We start from the raw sequence: 25,415 nt of genomic DNA on the forward strand, positions 1-25,415 counted from the left end.
CCACATTGTTTATTCTTAAAGGCATATATTACCCTCAAATTCTGTCATAATTTACTCACAATTGTGTTGTCCCAAACTCATTTGCTGTTCCAAACCTGTATGACTTAGATGTTAGGAAGAATGTTTTAATTCATCTTTCACAGAACACAAAAGGAGATTTTTGGCAGAATGTTACTCTCAGTTCTTCAACAATTATATTGTCTTTAATAAATAAGTCGTATTTTTTACTGTTCATTTTATGTACGTGACATTTATAAGTTTTTATGTTTTATGCAGAGCACTTTGTAAACACTGTTTTAAAAGGTGCTACTGTAAAGCTTTACTTCTTTACTTAGTCACCCTTCACATTATTGTATGGAAAATATGCAGTGAAAGTGAATGGTGACAGAGTAAGTAAGAAAGTAAGTAAAGCTTTCTTTAAAACATTCTGCCTAACATCTAAGTCATGCAGGTTTGGAACAGCATGAGGGTGTGTAAATGATAACAGAATTGTAATTTAATTCCTTTTTTTAAATCATGTTATTTAATTAATTGGTAATACATTTCAATAAGGTTCTATTTAGTTTTACATTAATTAATGTATTAGATAGGCCTATTATGAATTAACAATGAACAATAGCCCATTTTTAAATCTTAATTAATGTTCATTTATACAAAATAGAATTGTTTATTGTGAGTTCATAATGTATTAACTATAATGTTTACATCATCTATGTTAATAATGTTAATATTTCATTTTAAAAAATACATTAGTAGCCTATATTATGTGTTTAACTTATTATAATGATTAAATAATTAAAAAATGGATCAAAACAAGACATGGATTGTAGATTTATTGACGTACAGCAGGGCTGCAGAGACGATATCAGTATATAAGAGGTTAGGGGAACGTTAGTAGGACGTTTAGGGAACGTTCTCCAAACCGGCAGGGAACGTTCTTTTTTTTTTTTTTTTTTTGGAAAATAAACTTTCCTGAGAGAACGAATGTCCTTTCTGGGAACCAAAAACTAACGTTCCCAGAACGTTCTGGGAAACAAAATTTTTTGCTGGGATGTTGAAATTAACATTAACCTGAACAATAAGTGCTGAAAAAGTATTGTTCATTGTTAATATTAACTAATGTAGTTAACCTATGTGAACAATTACAACCTTATTATAAAGTGTTACCAATTCATTTGCAGCTAATTAGCATATTTAGCCTATCTTCTGACGAGCCTTTAAAAAATTCTGTGGGGGGGAAATACTTCTTAGAAAACTACAGATCAATTATAGCCACTTTTTACAGATTAAGTTTGAAATAATTCTTTTTTCTTTTCAACTCCGCGCCCGTGCGCTGTCCCGTCTCGTGGTGCTGAAATGACTCTCGCGCATTTGCTGTGACAGAGATTTAAAGGGCGGGTCCTATGAAGAGGCGTAATGTGATTGATGCTTCACTGTGCCAATCAAAGCACACGAATCAGGGGTTTGTTAACACGTTAAACCGCTGGAATCATGTGCTGGGAGGGGCGAGTGTTGGCTCAGGAAAAGACGAGAGATGCAGGACAATGTTATAGCAAATTAAATAAAAACAAAAGTGCCTTATGTTGGGGACTGAATGATCACTGAACTAGCCCGAGCGGTCCCGTTCGTGTGAAATGAGGCGGGCAGCCGGTCTGAGGCTCGGTGAGGCGAGAGGGTGTTTGGAGTAACTGGTACTTATGCTGTTTTTCCGCGTCTGGATTTGAGCTCTGCGTAAGGTGAGAAGCTGAACCGGGCCGGGTCGCCCCTATGGATCGGCACCATGGATGCTTTCAGTTTCCCCTTTAACAGCAGCGATGAAACCGCACAGCCTTCTAGTCGGCCGGGAACACATATCACCGGGCATGGCCCTTTGGCGGCGGCGGTGGCGACGACCCCGTCCAAAGCCGGATACTGGACCGTCGTGTTTGATTATGATGCCACCGCCGAGGATGAGCTCAGTCTGCGGAAGGGGGATCGGGTAGAGGTGTTGTCCAAGGACTCGCTGGTGTCAGGGGATGAGGGCTGGTGGACAGGTATGATCGAGGACCGGGTCGGTATTTTCCCCAGTAACTACGTGAGCGGCGGTAACGGCATCTCGGAGAAAATCCGGGACACGGCAGAGAACTACGACGATTATTCGGTGCCTCAGTTACACTGTAAGTAGCCTAACCCGTTGATTGGAATGGGGTGGCATTTTAAAAACATTTTAGGCTGGAAAATGCTTATTTACATAAATCTGGCAAAACTGGGCAGTTTTTGTTGCTAAATTAAAAATAATTGCACCAGTTGTTTATATATATATATATATATATATATATATATATATATATATATATATATATATATATATATATATATATATATATAAACAACTGGTGCAATATATATATATATATATATATTATATATATATATATGTGTGTGTGTATATATATATATATATATATATATCTATATATATATAATTTATTATTATTATGATTATTATTATTATTTTATTTATTTTTTACATAGAGTGGTGCCCCACCGTCCAATTATCTAAATAAAACGTTATGCAATTTCACTAGGCAGATAACATTTTATTTGGCATTTTAACTTGCTCTTTTTTGCTTAGATGTATTACATGGATCCAAAACCGGCAGGAAATATTTTCCCTGTCAGCGTTGAGGGTTAAATATACGAAACATCAGCAGCTTCGATGTCAGAGGGTCTAAAAGTATCATTACACAAATTAAGACATGCCAGCATGTGAAAGAGGGTGATGAATAATCAATTCAGCTCACTCTCAGACTGTAGGCCTTCACTGAACTTCCTACAGAGTCAAATGCACAATCAAACACTGTACACAAATGCATAAACTCTTAGCTCCTTATGTAGCTGAAATAGCCTATCTATTAATTTGGCCATGTAGTAAAAGTATAAAGGGATTCATTTACAGTGCCTATAGAAAATCATCATACTCCTTTGGAATAGTCTTTGTGTGTGTGTGTGTGTGTGTGTGTGTGTGTGTGTTTGTGTGTGTGTGTGTGTGTGTGTGTCTTATAGCCTGAAATCAAAACCCTTAAAAAAATTTAAAAAATGTTTCTAAGTTTATTTATAAATTTTGCCTTACAACATTCAAAAAATGGAAAAAAAGGCAACATTTCCAAAAATGTATAAAAGATGAAAAACTACCTTTTGCTTTAATGACAGCCATCAGTCTGTTTAGATACAGTACTGTGCAAAAGTCTTTTTAGCACATAAGATGGTTATTTATATTTTCAGCTTTAGTTTGTCAATAGGAAATATACATTTTAGACTCCCAAAAATTTCTTTTGCACATAGAATAGAACAGAATAACAGGGAGCCCTGCAACAGATAGCATGGTCCCCACAAAGCCCCCCACTGAATATTGAGTCAGTCTGGGATTACATGAAGAGACAGAAGCAATTGAGACAGCCGAAATAGATAGAAGAACTGTGGGAAATTCTCCAAGAATCTTGGAACATCCTATCTGCCAACAACCAAGAAAAACTGTGTCCAGGTGTACCTAGGAGAATTGGGGCTGTTTTGAAAGCAAAGATGGTCACACCAAATATTGATTTAGCTTTTTTTATGTTTACTGGACTTTGTATGTTGTTGATTGATAATGAAAACTCTATATGGCATTATTTTTGAAGACATCCTCACTATGCAACATTTTTCCCAAGTGCCTAAAACTTTTGCACAGCACTGTATGTCTCTATTACCTTCGCGCACCTAGATTGGAGAATATTTGCCTATTCTTTCTTGCTTAAAGTTCCATTTTTGTCTCATCTGACCATGGAGCATTCTGATGCCATTGGCAAAAGGTTTTATGGTCAGATGAGACTAAGATGTAACTTTTTGGAATGAACTCCAAGCGCTAGCCTATATTTAGAGAAAACCAAACAAAGCACATCACCCAGAACATACCATACCTACTGTGAAGCGTTGTGGGGGTGTTTCTCTTCAGCGGGGACTGGGCAATTGGTTAGGATTGAAGGGAAAATGGATGCTGCCATGTACACCCAAATTCTTAAGGAAAATCTGTGGCCCTCTGCTTGACAACTGAAGATGGGCAGGTGGTTCACCTTTCAGCACAACAATGACCCTAAACACACTGCAAAAAACAAAACAATGCAGTGGCTTTAGCATAGGAAGTTCAAAGTCCTTGAGTGTCCAGTTCAGAGCTCTGACCTAAATTCAATAGAAAACATGTGGATGGACTTGAAGGGAGCAGTCCATCGCCGCTCACCCCACAATTTGACCAGAGACTGTTTAGCAGAGACGGGCCACTTCTATTAAAATGAATGGGAGAAATTGGAACACCCAACGGTAAACGGATTTCAAAAGGAAGTCCCGCCTTACAGGTGAAAGAGCCAATCACCTTTTAGATATAGACATCACATTTCAATCAACTCAAGAACGCGCATGTGCATTAGCTATACAAGCCAGGAAATGTGCATTTTTAATGTTATCTGAGGTTAAGAAGCACAATTTATGATTTCAGTGTTGTCAGATTTGACTGCTGATTATAAATGTTATTTGATCGTAATCTAGACCAACCGTTTTTGAGATTTCGGTGTTCCCCCATTCAGGTAGATAGGAGCTGCACTGTCATGACTGGAAATAGCTTCCCGAGAGCATTCCAAAGATGGCAAACAGTGGACTGACTTTCTAGAAAGACTTTGATTTGACTGAACAAAAATTCCTCAATCTAGATGTGCAAAGCTAGTAGATACATATCCAAACAGACGGATGGCTGTCATAAGTTTTTGGAACTGTTGCCTTTTTCTTTGCTACTTGAATGTTATAAGAACAAATTTGTAAATAAAGCAGGATTTATTTATTTTTTATGGGTTTGATTTCAGGCTGTAAGACAAAAAAAAAAAAATAAAAAAAATAAATGACTATTCCAAAGTGATATAATGATTTTCAATAGACACTGAATGTTCTTTGTTTAAATGCAGTCTGGTCACCTGTTTAAAAATGATATGTGCTGTTTTCACAATGTGGAGGTGTGTGTGTAATGTGCTTATTTTATGTTTTATATCTCCTGTGCTGCTGTGTTTCCATGTGTTGTCAGTTTCATGTTATGTTGCTGGTGGTCGTCTGCTTTGCCTGGATGGCTGCTGGCCTACTTTTTTATATCATGTGGTTACTGCCAACTGCAATATTAATAAGAGACACAGTGGCCCAGACACACCGTAATCGCAAGAGCAGGGGAGAGGAGACAAGCTCACACACACCTTTGTTTTACTGCTTTGGATTTTCTCTCATTTTTAAAGATTCCGGTAACAGTTGCCTGAAGTGAGACTGAATAACCAGTCAATGCTAGTCTTTCTCTGTAGCATCAACAGCATGTAAATATGAATGATTTTCTGTTTGTTTTCATGAACAACCCATCTCTAAATAACTTTCTCAAATAAACACACTTCCTCAATCTTTCAAATGCCCACTCACACTGTTTCTTTATCTCAGGGGTAGAAGCATATAATTATATGAGAGGGAAACATGGCACATATCTGTCAGTTTTGTCCTGTCTCTTGATAGTATGTGAAATCTACAGTGGCCCCATAAAGAATTTGGACACTTAAAGGAATACTCCGTGTTCAATACAAGTTAAGCTCAATCGACAGCATTTGTGGCATAAAATGGATTACCACAAGAATAAATTTTGACTTACCCCTCCTTTTCTTTAAAAAAAGAATAAAAATCTGGGTAACAGTGCGGCACCTACAATGGAAGTGAATGGGGTCAATCTGCAAACGTTAAAATACTCACTGTTTCAAAAGTATAGCCACAGGACATAAACAATATGCGTGTTCACATCGCTTACTAACGTTTTCTGTGTAAAGTTAAAGCCAATTTTACAATTTTGTTACCATGATGATCTAATGTCAACAAACCCTAAAACCCTAAAATGACTGTAAAAATGACAACTTTATAGCTCAAATAATCCATGAGTTTTACCAGAAGAATTAATGTAAGTGCTTTAATAAAATTACAAGCTTCACATTTCTGCCTTTAAACCCTCCAAAAAGTGGCCCCATTCACTTCCATTGTAAGTGCCTCACTGTAACTTCGACTTTTGCTTTTTTTAAAGAAAAGGAGGGACAAGTCAAAATAATTTTTTGTAGTAATCAACATTATGCCACAAATGCTGTCGATTGAGTTTAACTTGTATTGAACCCATAATATTCCTTTAAAAATGTAAAATGCAATTCAATTAGATAACAAATATCAAACCAGATTGTTAGGTTTAAAAATGATAAAAAAATAAATCTATCCACTAAAATGACCATGGGATCAGTTAGTTAAAAGTAATGTCAAAATTGCTCAGAAAGTGAAGCTAGTTTTGAGATAGCATCAATTTGTTTCCAGATGCCACATGGTTTCATGTTTTATTGTCTAATGCAATGACATCCATACAATTTTAAGTGTGGCTTTAGTGTCCAGATACTTCTGGGGTCACTATATATTCTCTCACTCTCTACAGTGCTGCATATAGACTTCAGTGAGTTGGCTCTTGAGGAAATGATTGGAGTTGGGGGTTTTGGTAAGGTGTACCGTGCCATTTGGAAAGGCAAGGAGGTGGCGGTGAAGGCTGCTCGCCGGGACCCGGATGAGGACGTGTCTCAGACACTGGAGAGTGTCCGTCAGGAAGCCAAGCTCTTCACCATGCTGACACACCCCAACATTATGGGCCTTCTGGGTGTGTGCCTGCAGGAGCCCAACCTCTGTCTGGTCATGGAGTATGCCCGCGGTGGGCCTCTCAATCGGGCGCTAGCTGGGAAACGCATTGCTCCACACACGCTGGTGGACTGGGCGGTACAGATTGCACGTGCCATGCTCTACCTGCACTGCCAGGCCATTGTACCTGTCATCCACAGAGACCTGAAGTCCAGCAACAGTAAGAGAACTTTCATTATTAGACCATATGACATTGATTTCACAGGCTGTTCTTTCAGCATATTCTTCCCTGTGTGCAGTATGTGAGGTGTTTTCTGTCAGTGGTTTGTTAATATGACCTCTACCCTGACTAAAGTCTATTGTTCATGGAAGGAATGTGTGTTGGTGTGTGTTATGGAGTTGGAGTGGTTGGCTCGTGAATCAGCTCTCTTAGTGTGCAAGTGGGTTGTAATCCTGTGTTTGGCAGTTGACTTGTCTGATTGGATCCTCTAAACCCAAAGCCTATTACAGAGGATTTGCTTTTACCCTCACTCCCTGCTACTCCCGGATTGGCTGCTTAGAACATCTCCTGGTCTGTGATAGGCCACTCAGATATGATCATCATAGGACCTTGCAGACAACTGGTCGCTGTAGTTCAAAGATAAGGCTATAAGGCTTTTTACTGGTTGTGTTGTGGGTAAACAAAGTCAGCTAATTTTAACAACACAGACACATTTGTTTTTCTATCATAGTAGGAATTTTTCCATTGACTTCTATTGTTTTTGTACATGGCGCAAATTATATTTTCTATGCTCTAAATCCTTACCCTAAACCTTACCCTCACATAAACATTTTGCATTTTTAGATTTCCATCAAGACATCCTTTAGTATGTTTACTAAGCCATTTTCCACTTGGTCCCCACAATGTAGGCAAAACTTGACTAACACAAACATTATTGCGCATGCAAACTAACATGGAGAATCAGATAGCCAGGCTATGTTCTACAAGAGAATAATTAATATGTGTAAATCTAATATTGAACTGCTAAAATTTTAAGCATCATTGGATATGATTGATGATCTTTTCCATTCATGCTGCTACAAAAATCATAATGAAACCACAAGGAGAATGTGTTATGTCCTGAAGAGGATTAGATCTGGTGAAGTTACTTTGCAGTGAGAAGTTTGATAATTTCAGCACCAGTAAGGTGGACAGCGCCTCCACACAGTTGCTTGTTAATGAAATAGCCAAGACTTTAGTGCGTTTTTGTTGTAATAATAGTGACTGCAGCATGTTTTCCAGCTTATACTCACTTTGTTGCTCTATCTTAGCATGTTGATTTTGACTTACAATGGTTTAAATAAGTATCTGCACACACTTAAGCCACACTTAAAAATGTATGAATGTCTTTGCATTATGTAACAAAATATCAAACCCAGTGGCATGTTATAAACAAATTATATAACAATAGATATACTGTTAAAAATGAAGACTAATACTTTTTTTTTGGTTGAGATAAGACACATGTGAGAACTTGAAAGGAACTGACTGAATCTACTAAAAGTGATATTAGGAGCAGTTGGTTAAAATAATTGCAAAAATGGCTAAGAAAAGGGAATACAGTTCTGAGAAAAGCTGTAGCGTCATTTGCATGCAGATGACACATGCCTTGATATTTTGTTTTCTAATGCAATATAATTAATGTATTCTTAAGTGTGACTTAAAGGAATAGTTCACCCAAAAATGAAAATTCTCTTTTACTTTTACTCCCTCATGCCATCCCAGATGTGTATGACTTTCTTTCCTCTGCAGAACACAAACAAAGATTTTTAGAAGAATATCTCACCTCTGTAGGTCCATACAATGCAAGTGAATGGTGACCAAAACGTTGAAGCTCCAAAAAGCTCAAAAAGCAACATAAAAGTAATCCATATGACTCCAGTGATATAATCCATGTCTTCTGAAGTGATCCAATCGGTTTTGGATGAGAACAAACCAAAATCTAACTTCTTTTTCACTATAAAACTTGACATCTGCAGTCTCCTTGGTGATCATGATTTCAAGCTGGATTACACTTCCTAGCACCAGTCTGCAAATGCGTCAAGCCCTAGGAAGTGTAATCAAACTTAAAATCATGACCGTGCCTAGAGACTGCAATGGCAACATTGCCCAGTGAAAATGGAGTTATATTTTGGTCTGTTCTCACCCAAAATCGATTGAATTGCTTCATAAGACATGGATTGAACCACTGGAGTCATAGGGATTACTTTTATGCTGCCTTTACGTGCTTTTTTTTTGCTTAAAAGTTCTGGCCACCGTTGACTTGCATTGTATGGGTTACAGAACTGAAATATTCTTCTAAAACTCTGAGTTTGTGTTCTGCAGAAGAAAGAAAGTCATACGCAAGGGAAAGCATGAGGGTGAAATTATGAGAGAATTTTCATTTTTGGGTGAACTATCCCTTTAAGCGTCCAAAAGTTCCAAGTGCCCAATACTTTTTGGGACCCTTGTATATGGGTTGTGATTTTTGTCTCATTCTCTCCCTCTTTGTCTCTTCTTCTCTCTTTTTTCTTGTTTATTTTCACATGATCCTTTATCTCTGGTTCTCATTTTTGATTAATTGTATTTCCTGATGTTGTGAACTCCAACCTAATACAATTTCCTACCACAATCTCTGTACAGTGTAATTGAATTGACACCCCACTGTTTCATTTACTCAATCATCATTATTGTAATTGTCTCACAGTTCTGATTCTGGAACGAGTGGAGAACGATGATCTGAGCAACAAGACGCTAAAGGTGACAGATTTCGGTTTGGCTCGAGAGTGGCACCGGACCACAAAAATGAGTGCAGCGGGGACATACGCCTGGATGGCTCCTGAGGTCATCCGCTCCTCAACCTTTTCCAAGGGCAGTGACGTGTGGAGGTGGGCACGAGGATATGTGTTTGTTTCTGACCAATCCATAACAAAGTTCCTTTAAAGCTGAAGTGTGTAATTTCAGCGCCAAAAGCGTCACCAAAAGTTTGTTTTTGTTTTTAAACACGAATATGCCCTCTGTCTTCCATTCATTGAACAAACAGATAGCCCCACCCCCAACTCATGCCATTGGATGAGTCAATATTGGTGTGTCAGGCTGGACAGGTTGCTCAAAAACAAACAGAGAAAGTTTTATAGTTCCACAGGGACACAATTTTTACAGAAAATTCTATCTAAGCAATAGGCATGTAAGTATTGCTTATATCTATTTTAATTAAAAAGAAATGTACAAAACTGTTGTCAAGATTATATTCCAATGAAATTTCAAATATGTGAGTGTAAAGGTAGCCAGTTGGTAGTTAGCTGTGCGGTGTGTAAACCTCACTCCCCTGACCTCAAGAGGTGTACTAGCGACTAAAGCTAAGGGCTGTAGCCTTTAGCCTCCTCATTAATGCACCTGCCTCCCATGCCGGAAATGCCGGTTCGAATCCTGCTCAGAGCAGGACAAGCAGGGCCAGTTACAATGATATAATAAAGGCATTTTTAAAAGCCAGATGGCTATTAAAGTCCCTGGCTATTATTGTTTTTTGTTTTTTTTATGCTAAAAAAATATCTCCAAAAATAAGTGAAATGAAAATAAATAAAAAGATTAAAAACATATTCTCAAAAGGACAAATTGAGTAAAAAAAAAAAAAAAAACTTAGTCTTAGAGATAAGGTTAGTCTGTAATCATTTTAATTAGCTTAATTTAAGAAAAATATCATAGACAGCATATATATGTGACATGATAGAGGATGTTTCATAGAAATTCATAGCTAAAACTGAGGTCTGTTCTCTCATACAGTATAACTGCTAGTCTGCTGCAGGTGGTCTTATAAAATATAAAAATGGTGCGAATTGTGCTGGTTGATAACACAAATTGTACAAACATATGAGTTTAGTTTTGTTGGCCAAACCGTACTGTAGATAACAGATGGTACAGTAGCATCAAATGAAGTTTTTTTTTAACCACATTAACTAACACATGGTGCCATGAGCACAGTCTTCTGACACTGGTCTTTGTGTTTTTGGTACTTGGCAGTTGGCTGTATGATTTACGGCTGTAGAAACTAGAGCTTGCTCATTTAAATTTACAGTAAAATACCTGTGTATAACCATTCTTCTTTCTTTGTCTCTTTATTTCTTCTTTGTTTTTGTTTCTTTCATTTTTAAACTGTGGATGATGGTTTTTCTGTCTTGTCTGTCCATCACAAGACTGACAGCAAGGCCATATTTTTTGCCCATTTGCCACTGAAGCACAGATTTAATGGAGTTTTGTTTACTTTGGAACACAATACCAGTCATTTGTTTCATAAGCTTGTGTTTGTGTTACTGTTATAGTGGCTGTTTTCCTTTAGCATTCCTCTATTTCCTGCATAAATTCTGCTGATGACAGCTTGTGGTTGTCAACAAAGTCTTGTTTAAACTCTGCGTCTCTCTCTCACAGTTATGGGGTTTTGTTGTGGGAGCTGCTAACAGGAGAGGTGCCGTTTCGTGGCATTGATAGTCTGGCAGTAGCTTACGGTGTGGCCATGAATAAACTGTCTCTACCGATCCCCTCCACCTGCCCCGAGCCATTTGCCCGACTGATGGAAGGCAAGAAAACCTCTCATCTACTGCTGTTCTATTGCAGTTTAGTCTTTGCATGACTACAGTTTTAAACGGATAGTTCACCCAAAAATTAAAATGCTGTCATCATGTTGTTCCAAACCCGTATGACTTTCTTTATTCTGTTGAACACAAAAAGATATACAGTATTAGGCGGAATGTTAGCCTCAGTCACCATTCACTTTCATTGTATTGAAATAGCTAAACTGACCCCCCAAGTGCTCTCCAGACATTCTGTTCAGCTGACACCAGTTGTTTGTTTTTTTCACCTGCTGTAGACTGTTGGAATGTGGACCCTCACGCACGCCCCCACTTCACCAGTATTCTAGACCAGCTGACAGCTATCGAGGAGTCTGGCTTCTTTGAGATGCCGGCAGAATCATTCCAATCCCTGCAGGATGACTGGAAGCTGGAGGTTCAGGAGATGTTCGACCAGCTCAGAGCCAAAGAGAAGGTCTGCATAAACACAAAACACACACACATGTTTGTTTTTAAATCATGGCGGGGAATTTCCATGTATTTATATTATTTTTACACTGAGTTGATGATTTTCTATCTCCTTACCCTAAACCTTCCTAAACCAAACCCTCATACAAACCATTCTGCATTTTTACGTTTTCATTAAGATTTTATTTAGTATGTTTATTCAACTATCTCTCCACAGTGTAGATGATTTCAGGTTTTCCTATCCTTATGGGGACATTTGGTCTGCACGATGTTAGCAAAACCTGACACACACATACACGTTTACTTGGCGATCTAAATTAGGACCATAGACTTCCTTTGTTTTAAGCTAATTGTAATTACTATAGACTAACCCAAACACTACCAGTTATTCAAAATAAGTTATTCAAAATAAGTAATCCACTACACATTAGTTCTATAAACAGATTATTGTACTGATTACTTCATCTAAAAAGTAATCTCATCACTAATTATTTTACTTTTAAGTTACTTTCTAAATCACTTTTTTCTAAAAAAAAAGTTTTTGGTTTTCCATTCAAATTCAAAATGTCGACATTTTCTCCACATTCATTGTCGCACACCCTTCAGCTGTCACAGAAACACTAACAGATGTACTGTCAATATGAATTAATGTAAATGTATTATACATATTACTTTAGCGCAAGTAATGTACTTAAAAGTAATTTTATTGAAAGTAACTGTAATCTGATTACAAGAATTTAAAATGTACTGTAACACATTACTTTTTTACTAAAAAGTAATGAGATTACAGTAACTAATTACTTTGTAATCTGATACTCCCTACACTGAACACTACCCTTACAAAAATAAACATTACTTAATGTATGAATTGCTTTTCCAAGTTAAAACAGCCCTAAATGTCTTCAAAGGGGGGTTTTGTTAGATTTAGCTAATGTCTGGGGACAAATTTGTCCCCAAACTATAGGTTTGTACACACACTTACTAAATCAAGATAAATAAACTTCTTTTATTTCAGCAGGAAACCTCATACTAATCAGAAAAAACTACCAGAACATTGCAGTTACACCGATTTTATTCTGTCAAAACTATGTTAAACTCACTTCTATGGTGATGCCAAACTCCATATTGACTGGATGTCAGATATGTTTACCAGATTATACACCCTACATAGAGCAGAATGATGAGTAAGTTGGATCTTTCTCTTTCTTTCTGTAGGAGTTGAGATCCTGGGAGGAGGAACTGAGTCGTGCGGCTCTACAGCAGAAGTACCAGGAAGAGGCTTTACGACGGCGTGAGCAGGAACTGGCGGAAAGAGAGATTCACATTTTGGAACGAGAGCTCAACGTCATCATTCACCAACTGTACCAGGAGAAACCACGTGTGCAACACCGCCACGGAAAGTTCCGGCGCAGTCGACTTAAACTGCGTGATGGAAACCGCATCAGTCTGCCTTCAGGTTAATATTTCATATTATTGTGTATATCTGTCATTATTTACTAATCCTTGTTCCAAAAAGTTTCACTTTTTTTCTTGTGTGTAATGTTTTATAAACATTTTGTTGTTCTTTTCCATTCTTTCCCTTAATGAAGCTCTGAAATGGACCAAAAATTGAGTTTCAACACCATTTAATGCCAAACGCCATTGGTTCTTAAGTGTCTCATGGTCAAACATCATTGACGTCAATGGCGCCATATTTGATTGAAGATTTTCAGTAAATAAAGACTAAAATGTTGGTCTGTTCCTCACACAAAGCTATTGTAAGGTTTTAGAAGACTCAGAATACATCACACAAGTCATATGGATGTTAGATACTTTAATGGTGCTTTTTTTGTCATTTTTAAGCTTGACAGACCCAGTTTTCATTTATTTTCTTTATTATGGAAAAAAAACAGCCTGGATTCTTCAAAAATTCACATTTAGTGTTCCATGGAAGAAATTATGACAGAATTTTCATTTTTGGGCGAAGTTTTCCTTTAATAAATATGTGTGTGTCAGTTTATAATAGCTTGTGTATGTGTAGGTATATAATGGTATTATGTGTGTGTTTCAGATTTCCAGCATAAGATCACGGTACAAGCATCACCATCTTTGGATAGAAGGCGGAGCCTCCTGGGCAGTAACTCCACGCCCCCAAACAGCCCTCTTGTTTTGCCACGCCTCCGTGCAATCCAGTGTAAGTATGTTTGTGTAACTTATTGATTTTGCATATGCATTTGTGAATGTTTGTTCGCATCTACAGTATACATTGTCAGACCCAAGGTTCAAATACATATTCATATTCATTTTGACAGTGACCCCTGGAGTAGGAGGTCAAGCCTGGGGTCGTAACACTGCTTTCCAGTTTGATGAAGAGGAGGAGAGGAAGACTTTACAGAAAAAAGGGAGAACGCACAGAGAGCACAGCGCTGATGAGAGGTGTGTGCGTATATGAGTGCGCATAGTACATAGCACAGCATAATACTTCAGCAAATGCATTAACACATGTAATCACAAACCTCTGTGTGCATATGTGTGTATGTGTTATTCAGTTCGAGGACTCCTAAAGAGGGCAGTCGGCAGCGTTCCTGCAGTGCTCCAAACCTGCGGCGCTCCCCCAGACACAGTCCTGCAGTACCAGGAGTGTCCAGCCTGGCTGAGACTGGTAACACTCACATCACACTGTATTATCCTGTCATAACACTGGCATAGTATCACACATGCATCATAATCACATTAGCATCGTACAGTGGCACTGAGTGAAGACTGACACACTGAACTTGTGGTGAAACACATAAGAGGCTTTTATTTTGTAATCTGGGAAATTGTGACCCTGGTGTGCCATGGACTGGTGCTTGGAGTAGGACATTATATTATAACAACTTTCATTAATAACATTAAGAAACATTATTACCTTCTATAATGCTGAAAAGATCATTAATGTACTACATTTAGAAATACATGTTGAAATCTATAGAATATTTGGCTTTTTTTTTTCTTTTTCTTTTTTATTCTATCTTTTATAAATCTGTCCACAGACACCCTGCAGTACCTTTACAGACCCCCTGGGGTCCATCGACCCCCCCACCCCCACCTCCGAAATTAATGTCATTTTAGAGGTGTCATCAGGGAGGCAACTCAGATATATTTCTCCACTCAGAAAAATATTGATCAAATATTGTGCAAGAGTCAAACCAGGTTCAGTTCATAGGAGTATTACAGTGGAAATGTATGATGACATGCACTCATTGAGCACTTTATTAGGAACACTATGGTCCAAATAATGTGCCCGACCTGGTCTTCTGCTGATGTAACCCATCCGCCTCAAGGTTCAACGTGTTGTGCTTTTTTAGATGCTATTCTGCTCACTACAATTGTACAGAGCGGTTATCTGTAGGAGCATATGTAGTTAAATCATTATACTTCAGTATTTTTTGAAGTTCATATATATCATAATTTATAATTTTCCCTTTAAATATTTATATATTTGCACATTTTCATATATGTTTGTTTGATATATGCTCCAGGAACAGGGTTGGGAACCACTGATTTACAAGATTTACATTGATTTTGCTTTGAGTTGTTTAGCAGGTGCTGAAAATGGTACTGGCCCTTTAAGAGGTGACAGCTCATCAACCAGGGCACACAGGTGTTGGGAGTTTAGTGGATAGGAGAGTGGAAGTGCATGGTTTCTTGACCATTTCTGTGCATGTGTGATTAGTTATAGATGTTTCTTTCTTTTCTTTTCATTTTTGAGTAACAATTAACTGTAACGAACATTAAAGGAAACATTTAAACACAAGTGGGTTGTTTGGATGTCGACTTTGTTTTGGACGCACATCACAGAGTCAAACAGCTTAATGCTCTCGTAATGTCTTTAGAAGTAACAAAACCAAAATGACTTATTTTCTTCCGTGGAACACAAACCAACATGTTAAGGAGAAGGACAGTCTCACTCACCATTCACTTTCATGGTATGGAAAAATATGCAATGAATGTGAATGGTTACTGAGACTAACATACTGCCTAACTTTGTGTTCACTTTGTGTTAAATGGAAGAAAGAAAGTCATACAGATTTGGAACCACATGAGGGTGAGTAAATGGTGACAGAGTTTTCATTTTTTGTTGAGCTTTCCCTTTAAAGTTATCAAATAAATTAGAAGGGGAAAAAATGGGTAAAAAATTTCACAGATTTTATTTACATTCTCATAAAAGCAACAAAGCTGATAAACAATCATACACCACAAAAACTACACACTATAACTGACAATGGGAAAGTGGGTGATGTTGCAACATTGTGAAATCTTTGTGCCCCCTCCTCTCTCCCTGTAGAAAATGAAGACTGCTGCTTTCCATCCGAGTCAGCTGATTCTCCCGGCCAATCATACCTTTGCATACCGTTCCATAGGGAGGCACATGCTGCGGACAGCTACGGCACCGAGAGCGGCACAACTGGCGTGGCTTCTGATGTGTCCCCCAGTTATACACGACGAAGCCTGAGCGGAAGTCGTAGATCAGAACTGGTGTTGCTAGGCTGCGGGGCGGCTCTGGCTGCCATTGGTTTGGGCCATAACCTGCTGGACCTAGTACACGTGGAGGAGAGTGTACGTACACGATGGGAAGGTCTGTTTCACCGTGCTGGTGGTCAAAGTCGCGGGACCAGCCCACCCACGCGCAAACTCTTTAAACGGGAAAGCCCTCGTCGCCCTCCCCCTCCACCCTCTTCTTTTACACTCCTTTCTCTCTCTTCTGTTTCTGACTGTAACTCAACCCGTTCTCTCCTCCGCTCCGACAGCGAAGAGGTACTCGTACTACGCCCACCTACGCCCCCTGGACAGACTCCAGCTCCTCTGAACCCCCTGGTCAACACCCACCTGGAGAGTTTTAAACGGAACCCTCGTCAGTCTCTCACGCCTACACATGTGCCATCTGCACACAGTACAACCTGCAGGCTTCATCGTACACCTTCAGATGGCGCGATAAAGAAGGGATGCCCACCTGCCCGTAACAACTATAATCACACCCCTACCACGCCCTCCAAAACAACGCAGGATAACACAGGTGAGAAATTCATGAAAGCCTCTTACTATCAAGAACAGTAATTTGATTTTCGTTTCTGGGCCTGTTTCATAAATCCTGTGTCTTCAGTGTAACAGAGCTGTGACTCTATTTCAATAATAAAGTGAAATTCAATAATAAAGGAAATTGACACTAGGGGCTCTATTTTAAGAGCGCTTGCAATAAGCGCAGCGCTATGCCATAAGTCATCAATGCAAAGTCAGTGGGCATGGCCATAAAGTTTTGGTATTTTCGTGCAAGAATGTGCTAATTCTAAGCGCAAGTGGGTTTGGGAAAATTACACGTGCAAAGCACTAATGGGCTGGGTCAAGTGCAATTTAATTCTGGGGTTCTTCTCCGGCACTGCCTGGGTCCTATTATATAGTCCACTAATGGGCTGGGTCAAGTGCAATTTAATTCTGAGGTTCTTCTCCGGCACTGCCTGGGTCCTATTATATAGTCCATTCCCTGTCAAGCACCAAAGATATAAACAAAGACAGAACATTCATAAGAAGTTGGTAGTGTAAATGGACTGTATGCAATGAATTAGATAAATAGAAATATGGACTTATGTTCTTTTGTGCACTAACTGCTTCCTTGTTGAATATCAGGACACGATCCTTATATACGCATGGAAAATGTGGTTCTCGTCAGGATTTGGATGTACGCTGCGTTAAATTATAGAGAATGTAAGTAGACTTTTTAAAATAGTTTTCATCTTCTGACACACAAATCATGGCTAGTATTAACAGTTATTGTATCAGAACACTCTTAACTTCTATCGGATGATTTTGATTTTGAAAAATTTAATTCATGTATTGAAAATATTAAAATTCTAATTACACTTTAAACAAAATGAAAATGTAATCAAAATAACGAAGTGGTCAAAAAAATCATACCTAATCCAAACATTTTATTTTCTCCAACTTCTTATTTAAAAATCACTCTGCGACAACAGGTGGAAAAATATCAATACAAATTAGATCATACATACAATGTTAAATATAAACATTATAATAATAATTGAAAATTAAACCATGACCTAAAGTTAGTTTAACACAAATAAAATGGCTACAACAGGGACATTATTTGTTGTTCCAATGTATTTTCAGAGTTTGGACATGAACTTTATTACCTCCTGCTGGTGGAATCTCCAATCTGCAAATGCAGGAACTGAGTTTAGACTTTGCTCTGAAAACAGACGTCCTTTTCAAACGTCTTAGCGCAATGACCTATTTCTCAGAAAAAAATAGCAAATTGCGCTTCGTGACACTTCATTAACATACAGTACGCTCACAGTTTGCGCACATACACCCACCCAAACCTGCTTGTGCTTTAAGTTCACACGAAAAGCGGATAAGACGTAGTGCACGCTTTGCACTGTCACAGCAGGCTCGTAAGCCGCAACAATAAGGGAGACTACACATTGGATACAGGCTCAAAGAATATAATTTAATAAAGGGAAAGAATATGTACAGAAAATGAAATAATATCAAAACAAGAATAAAGCCAAACAACACAAGTCTGGATTGGGGAGAGGCCCTCCAGGAATGAGAAAGCTGTTTTTTAAAAGCCCTCACCGCCCTCCCCACATGTGAATCTGGGTAGGCTTAATGAGCAGGGCTCATCAACTCAAAACGAAGCACCAGCCCACAAACACCGTGGAGAAGAAAAACCACAAGCCCAGCAGGGGTCGTCACAGCACGCTCATGAAAATAGAGCCTAAAATGTAAGCTGTTGCCACTGAGAAAGCCAATGTGTCTCATTACTTGCGGCTAAGAACATGCAGACAAATCACTCTCATAAACCTCATGCTTGCTTGCGATTGGCAGCAAGTGCTTTATATCTGGGAACAAAAGCATGTCGGGCAGTTCTAGGACGTAAATGTAGCCAGTCATTTTGATGACAGGCTTTTGCTCCAGAGCCAGAGAATGACCAGAATAACCAGAACAACATTTGAGATGCTATGCGATAATATCGGTCCACTGGTTAGTCCAGTTATAAGTGAATTATTCAGTCGCATGACTTGAGGCAAAGTCAGGTGACTTTTTTGATGAGCATCTGGGAATTTATTTGCTAAATGTGTTTCTTACTGAATAAAAAATGTATCCACCTCAAACAAGCGTATATGTTTTTTTTTAATGAGCATTTTGGAGATTTCATTCTCATTTTGGTGTTTCCATCTAGCATTTTTTATGCGATATCCCTGAAATTCGCATGGAAACCTAACTAACAAGAGAGCACAGCAAACATTATTTTTGCGTTACCATTTGTTCCAACAGCAAAAGAGAAAATCCACTTTTATATTTTTAGGACTTACCAAAAGAGGAAAAAACTGAGAGAGATGGATTACGGCAGTCAGAAGAGAGAAAGACCCCAAAATTGCTGTCACTTCCTCAGCAGTTGTATTTGAAACCCCATCGCAGCAGTGTTGACTAGTTTGTTTATTTTTGTTTTCACTTAATGCCAGGGTAATATTACAAAAGTATAATGTTCTAATAATAATATACTCTAAATAATTATGTAAAATGAAAGGAAATATGAAAAACATTCGGTAGATTTACGCTGCTAAATAAGGTGGAAGCATGTCATCCCAATCTGAGAAGAGTCAATTTCCAACTATCAACTCTTTTCCTAAACTTGGAAATGTTCCACAATTCATAACTTTTTTTTGGTCTCTAGTGTTTTCTCTCACACCGGCATATGTTTTTAGTGGATAATGTGATGTTTGGTGTATTTATTTAGTAAAAATTGTCATAAAAAGCATGTGGCTCCATAGTGCCGATACTTTAGAGAGTCGCAATGACCGTTTTTTAACAGTCCTCAACCGTCAATGTTTAAGGTGTGGTTGGATGACGTGAAGCTATAAACCAGTGTGAGTTACATTGATATCATTAACTACTTTCAATTGTTACGACAGCCAACAACTTCACGAGTTGAGCCTGAACTCATGATTCAGGTTGTTCTTCATCGGGAACGCTGGTATTGGTAGTTTTCACATTGCTTCTTATGGTGACCGGAACTAGAAAACAGTCACTGGCAATTAGAATCATGGTGGTGCCCATTGGTTAGTTAGAAAAACTGTGGATACACTAGATAGGTAAAGTTTGTCAAGACAAACTTGGGTGTTGACTTGACAAAGCCTTGTCTGAAAGTTAGTTTTAAAATTAAATTTGAAGGTTAAGATAGCTAGCTAGCTAACTTGGTAGGCCTTTATGTGTTTACATTTGAATTTTTTCACTGTTGGAGTTTGATTTACATTCTGTAAGATTTACGTCTCCTGCAGGATACCATTATTATGATCAGTTAGAAAATATAAAGCAACCCGTGTCCAATCAGGCTAAAGTTCTGTGCTAGATTTGGTGAATGTAACTTGAAAGTTGTAGGAGCAGTTGCTTTTAATAATTTGGAAAAAACCCAAAACCATATCTGTAGAGTAACAGTAAGTTGGCTTTGTCAAACCACCATAGTGATAAAATGGCTATAGGGAGTGAGTCATTGATCATTTTTACATACTTGAACATCATGAAAGCTAATTTACATAAGGAGGGGGATCACATGTACATTCATAAATTAATTTACACAGAAAACCCCTAAGTGCAGAGTATATATTGGCTGGATTCAGTCAGACTTACTGAATAGAAAGTGGTGTTGCATCATGCCCGACAGATATCTTACAGTATTTCAAACAATGGGTTATTGGTTCACTCCAGTAACACTTTATGTTGCTTAATAAAAGCCTATATGGCAAAAGATTGTGTTGATAAATACATTTATAGTTGTAAGGACAGTCGATAATGAGGACACGGGAGGCAGGTTGCTCCACTCACAGGTAAGGCTTTTAATGACCACACACTGATCGCTTCAGCTTCACAATAATAAATTCTTAGCTTCACAATAATAGTCTCTTCAGTGTCACAATAATAATCAGCTTCACAATAATAACTTTGGGGACCCAGGCTCTCTCTCTCATCTGCTGGCGGTGTGGCACTTTTATGCCGCTCTCCCTATGCTCACTGTAATTAGAGACAGGTGTTAGACATAATTTAGCTCAGGTGCAAGCGCCCTTACCGCTTTCTCTCTCTCCGGACGGACGCTTGACCACGCCCCCGCTGCCACAATAGTGCATTTTCACAACCAGATTTTCTTCTGAATTCAGCAGTCAATGCACAGTAAAAATAGGCTCAGCACCAAAACTCAGTTTGGAGCGCTGCCTCTACAATGCTTATGCATAATGCTTGTGACTGTTGTAAGCTTTCAAAATGGGTGTAAAAATGAATATGCTGCAGATGCGATATGTGCAAAACAGGCCTCAGAAATTGATTTATTTAAACTGTAATTTGTTTTGTCTGAAATAAGTCGCTGTCTGTTCTGATGAGGCTGTATGTCTTGAGTTTGCTCATGTGTTTTTGTAGCACCACATAACTGTGCAGTGAACCCGTGGAGCTCAAGTGAGGACCCCTCGGAGTTGCCCCGTCTGCCTGACCCAAATCTAGTCTTTCCACCTACACCACGTCGTCGCTTCCAACCTGAGCGTCCTAAGACTCTCGATTTCCTGGCTAGGCCTCGCCCTTCTCCACGAGCTCGCTGTGGATCCCAGTGGGGTGAATCTCCCGCTCACACCTCCAGCACTGAAACCCCATCCACTGTGGAGTTAGGAGGAGGTGTGGCCATCTTGCCCACTCCAATGGAACCAACCCCATGTTCCCCTTGGGTGAATGACAGCCTTTTGGACCAACAAGATGAGGGACAATGCAGGGATGGTACACTGCCTCTTTCATCAGACCCCAGTGTAACCCGAGACTCTCCTTACAGAGTGCGACCAGGGTTTTGCTCCTGACTCCACTCTAAACAAAACTTCATACACAGTGACGGATATTAAATTCCTTTTATCATTTACTCACCCTCATGTTGCTCCAAACCCATCTGTCTTTCTCTTCTCCATGGAACACCAACGGAGGTCTTTCATTATATGGAAAAAAGATTAAAGTGAATGGTGACTGAGACTAACATTCTGCCTAACATTTTCTTTGGTGTTCCACAGAAGAAAGTCATATGGGTTTGGGACAACATGATGGTGAGTAATGTTTCATTTTTTGGTGAACTATTCCTTTAATGATTCACAAATTCAGACCCACGTGGTTTCAGATGTAGCAAGTAGACCATCGGTTCAGAAAGGGATTTGATCTAAATGACATCCACTGCTGAATAGAAAGGTATAAAGGGTCAACCTGACAACCTACAGGAAAGTTCTCAGTATACAAATATAACTACATTTTACAGATACCTTGAAAAGGGCACGTTATGCACACAAATGTACTTGGTTTTGTGCTTTGCTGATCGATTCAGCAGTGAAACCAAGGTTTTCAATAGCAGCTCCTAATAAACATAATAGTGCAGTTTTGATAAGCTCTTCTTCATTAAACACTAAGGTCCAGATGTAATAAGCTATTGTTCAAAAATACAAACCAGATGCTTCATTAATGGCTGGACTGATTTTCGAGTCCTTTAGAAAAGTACAGGATCTGCAGCTTTGATCTTGAGAGGCATTTCAAACTCGTTGTTTTATTCATATTGAGTGTCCTTTTGCGCAGTTTTAAATTTCTGTCAGTATGTATATACACATTTCTGCATGTTTATGGTAGAATTAGGACCTCCTGGGCTAGCTGAGAAATTTTGGACCGTTTTCAGGTATTATTTGTCATACATGGATGCGATTGTATACCTTTAGAAGTGCTTTTTTTCTGGTCTCATGAATGTACTGTATATTTATGTCAAATTTCTCATATTTACACCGTCCAAGATCACTAATTGTTCTGTAGTTTTCACTGTAGCATGAAGTACATAGACATTCACAAATAATATGCTAGTTTAACAACAATGCTAATACTTCTTCACTAATGAAACCTCATTCACCAGAATTGAACATCTTTAAGATTAATTAATTGGCCCTAAATGTGTAACTATACAATAGTCAGGTGTATTACTGCAGTCTTCCAGTCTTGGTGTATGTACAGTGTGTGTGTGTGTGTGTGTGTGTGTGTGTGTGTGTGTGTGTGAGAGAGAGAGAGAGAGAGAGCGAGAGAGAGTGACAGAGGTAAATGCATCATGCATGCATGTGTTTCCATGTAATTGGAGGATTCCATTCTGTTTGTCTACAGAATTTCTTTGAGAATTTTTAAGGATGCATTAAATTTGTTTTGCCATTTTATAAGGTGTATATCTTTTGTGCAATATATACATTTTCATGTACACATTGATACTAATTTCTGAATGTATTTATTAATTTAAGTTATTTTTGTATGTATTTTGCACATTGCTTTTTTGTTATTTTGTAAAGACTTTGATGAAGATAAATGTTTCTGTCTGGCTTTCTGAACATGCTCAGACACGTACTCTCGAACATTCTTTTGCACATGCTCATGTCTAGATTGGGGTTTACAGCAGTGTTGTCTGCTGTGTCTCGCAACCCTTAATCTTTCATCTCTGTACTGGCAAACATTCCTTTTGAGACACAACAACATTTGGAGCCAAAAACCTGATTAAACACACCAAATTTCAAAATAATTTCTCATGTATTTCACCTAAACAAAGTCCTAAAATATCTGACCAGTTGACTCTGGATCCAGGAACACTTGCTTCATTCTGAATGTGGTATATTTTTGTTTTTCATGCTTGAAGGAATGTGTAGCCAACATGAAGAGCATCTGCTGTCATTTATCAGCACAATCACTGCTGTCTCTGAGATCTGGGCAAGTGTTTTGGGTTCTGAAACTGCTGCTATGAAACTTGTATTGCACCCAAGCAAATTAGACTTGTGTAAGAGCTCAATTAAAGCCCTTAAATGCTGAAATGTGGTGGTTTGTGAATGATGTCTTAATACTGGAAATCATGTGCAAGTATTATTAATGTTTTGAGATGATGACATCACAGCAAAGTGAATGACAGGAGGCTGGCATTTCACCAGATATGTTTGTTTTTTTCTGTCACTTAACATAAACATTCAATTTAAATTATTCAGTGTGAGATTATGCTCTGTAATAAAATAACCTCAGTGCTCCACATTACTGCAAATTTAACACAATTAGTAAATGCTTCCTCATCAAGAACAGCATTTGAAATGACATTCAGATGTATTCAACAGTTTAAGCTTTCATTCTTCTCCATTACACAGATTTGTATCTAGCTGTTTCAAAGCCAGCATGTCTAGGACACCAACCCATCTGTCTCCAAGGATGATTTCCATGGAATCTCACCATAGCAACCAGCACTGAATTGGACTTTGTGTACCTGCTGTTTAGCTGCAAGTAAAACCCATAATAAGCAGTTGAGTAGAGAAATATAAAAAAAACATTAAAGATAAAACAGTCCTTTCTCAGTCAACATTATTTAAAAGGTCATTAATTTTGAGTCCATCAAGTGATATTTTTCAATCACCTACTTGCAACGTCTTCACTCCACAGCAAATTATTAATTACTTCTAAAATTGAAATAAGATTGCTTTGCCGAATGCTTGATCGAAAAAGTAATCACATTACTAATTAATCTACTTTTAAGTTACTTTCTAAGACACCTTTCAAAGAAAAGGTTTTTGATTTTCTACTCAGCTAATTCAAAATAATGTCTTTATTTCCCCTTTATTTTATTTTTTTGCACGCAAGTTATACACTTGTTTCTGACACAGAAACACATACAGAAGTATGAATTATTAGCATAATTCTTTATATGTGTTTTATATACAGGTAAATAATATTTATTAAGGTAATTAACTTAATTATCAGGGGGTTTTTTATTAAAAAAAAGTCATACGAGTTCTGTAACTAATTACTTTGCAATCACACTACACCCAACACTGAATCAGAATCACTGATATATCACAGCAAACAAAAACACACACTCCTAAATATAACAATGATCACAGTTTACTGTATTTTACTCCTACATGCTTCTGAGTGCATATGAGACTGTGCTTGATTCACATGCTTACACTCTTTAAGTCCACTGTATGTGTGTGTTTGTACATCTAAGCCCACACTGTGCATGACAGATCTTTCCCACTGCGATCTGAATGTGGTGTTAAATGAAAATTCTCTCATCATTTACTCACCCTCATGCCATCCCAGATGTGTATGACTTTCTTTCTTTTGCAGAACACAAACGAAGATTTTTAGAAGAATATCTCAGCTCTGTTGGTCCATACAATGCAATTGTGACCAAAACTTTTAAGCTCCAAAAAGCACATAAAGGCAGCATGAAAGTAATCCATAGGACTCCAGTGGTATAATCCAAGTCTTCAGAAGCAATTTGATAGGTGTGGGTGAGAAAAAGATCAGTATTTAAGTCCTTTTTTACTATAAATTCTCCTCCTTGCCCAAGAGGTGGCGATATGCACGAAGAATGCGAATTGCCAAAAATAAAAGTAGAAGAATGTGAAAGTGGTGATTGTTTGTAAAAAAAGGACTTAAATATTAATCTGTTCGTCACCCACACTATATATATAATTTCTGAAGACATGGATTAAACCACTGGGGTCCTATGGATCACTTTCATGCTGCCTTTATGTGCTTTTTGGAGCTTCAAAAGTTTTGGTCACTATTCACTTGCATTGTAAGGACCAACAGAGCTGAGATTTTCT

At 38.1% G+C, this 25,415-nt stretch overlaps 1 protein-coding gene across 1 annotated transcript; it reads left to right on the forward strand.

Annotated features, from left to right (window-relative positions):
• The first annotated feature begins 1,512 nt into the window (after positions 1-1,512).
• LOC127411636 (mitogen-activated protein kinase kinase kinase 9-like) lies at positions 1,513-25,330 on the forward strand. Its single transcript, XM_051647335.1, has 11 exons — positions 1,513-2,156; positions 6,500-6,913; positions 9,420-9,600; positions 11,138-11,286; positions 11,577-11,752; positions 12,961-13,201; positions 13,796-13,918; positions 14,037-14,160; positions 14,274-14,386; positions 16,055-16,783; positions 21,196-25,330. Exons 1-11 carry the CDS (start codon positions 1,781-1,783, stop codon positions 21,618-21,620), a joined length of 3,051 nt encoding a protein of 1,016 aa, XP_051503295.1. The 5' UTR covers positions 1,513-1,780; the 3' UTR covers positions 21,621-25,330.
• The last annotated feature ends 85 nt before the right edge of the window (positions 25,331-25,415 follow it).

Source organism: Myxocyprinus asiaticus, chromosome 21 (genome assembly GCF_019703515.2).
Source record: "Myxocyprinus asiaticus isolate MX2 ecotype Aquarium Trade chromosome 21, UBuf_Myxa_2, whole genome shotgun sequence".
In the NCBI taxonomy this organism is placed as follows: domain Eukaryota; kingdom Metazoa; phylum Chordata; class Actinopteri; order Cypriniformes; family Catostomidae; genus Myxocyprinus; species Myxocyprinus asiaticus.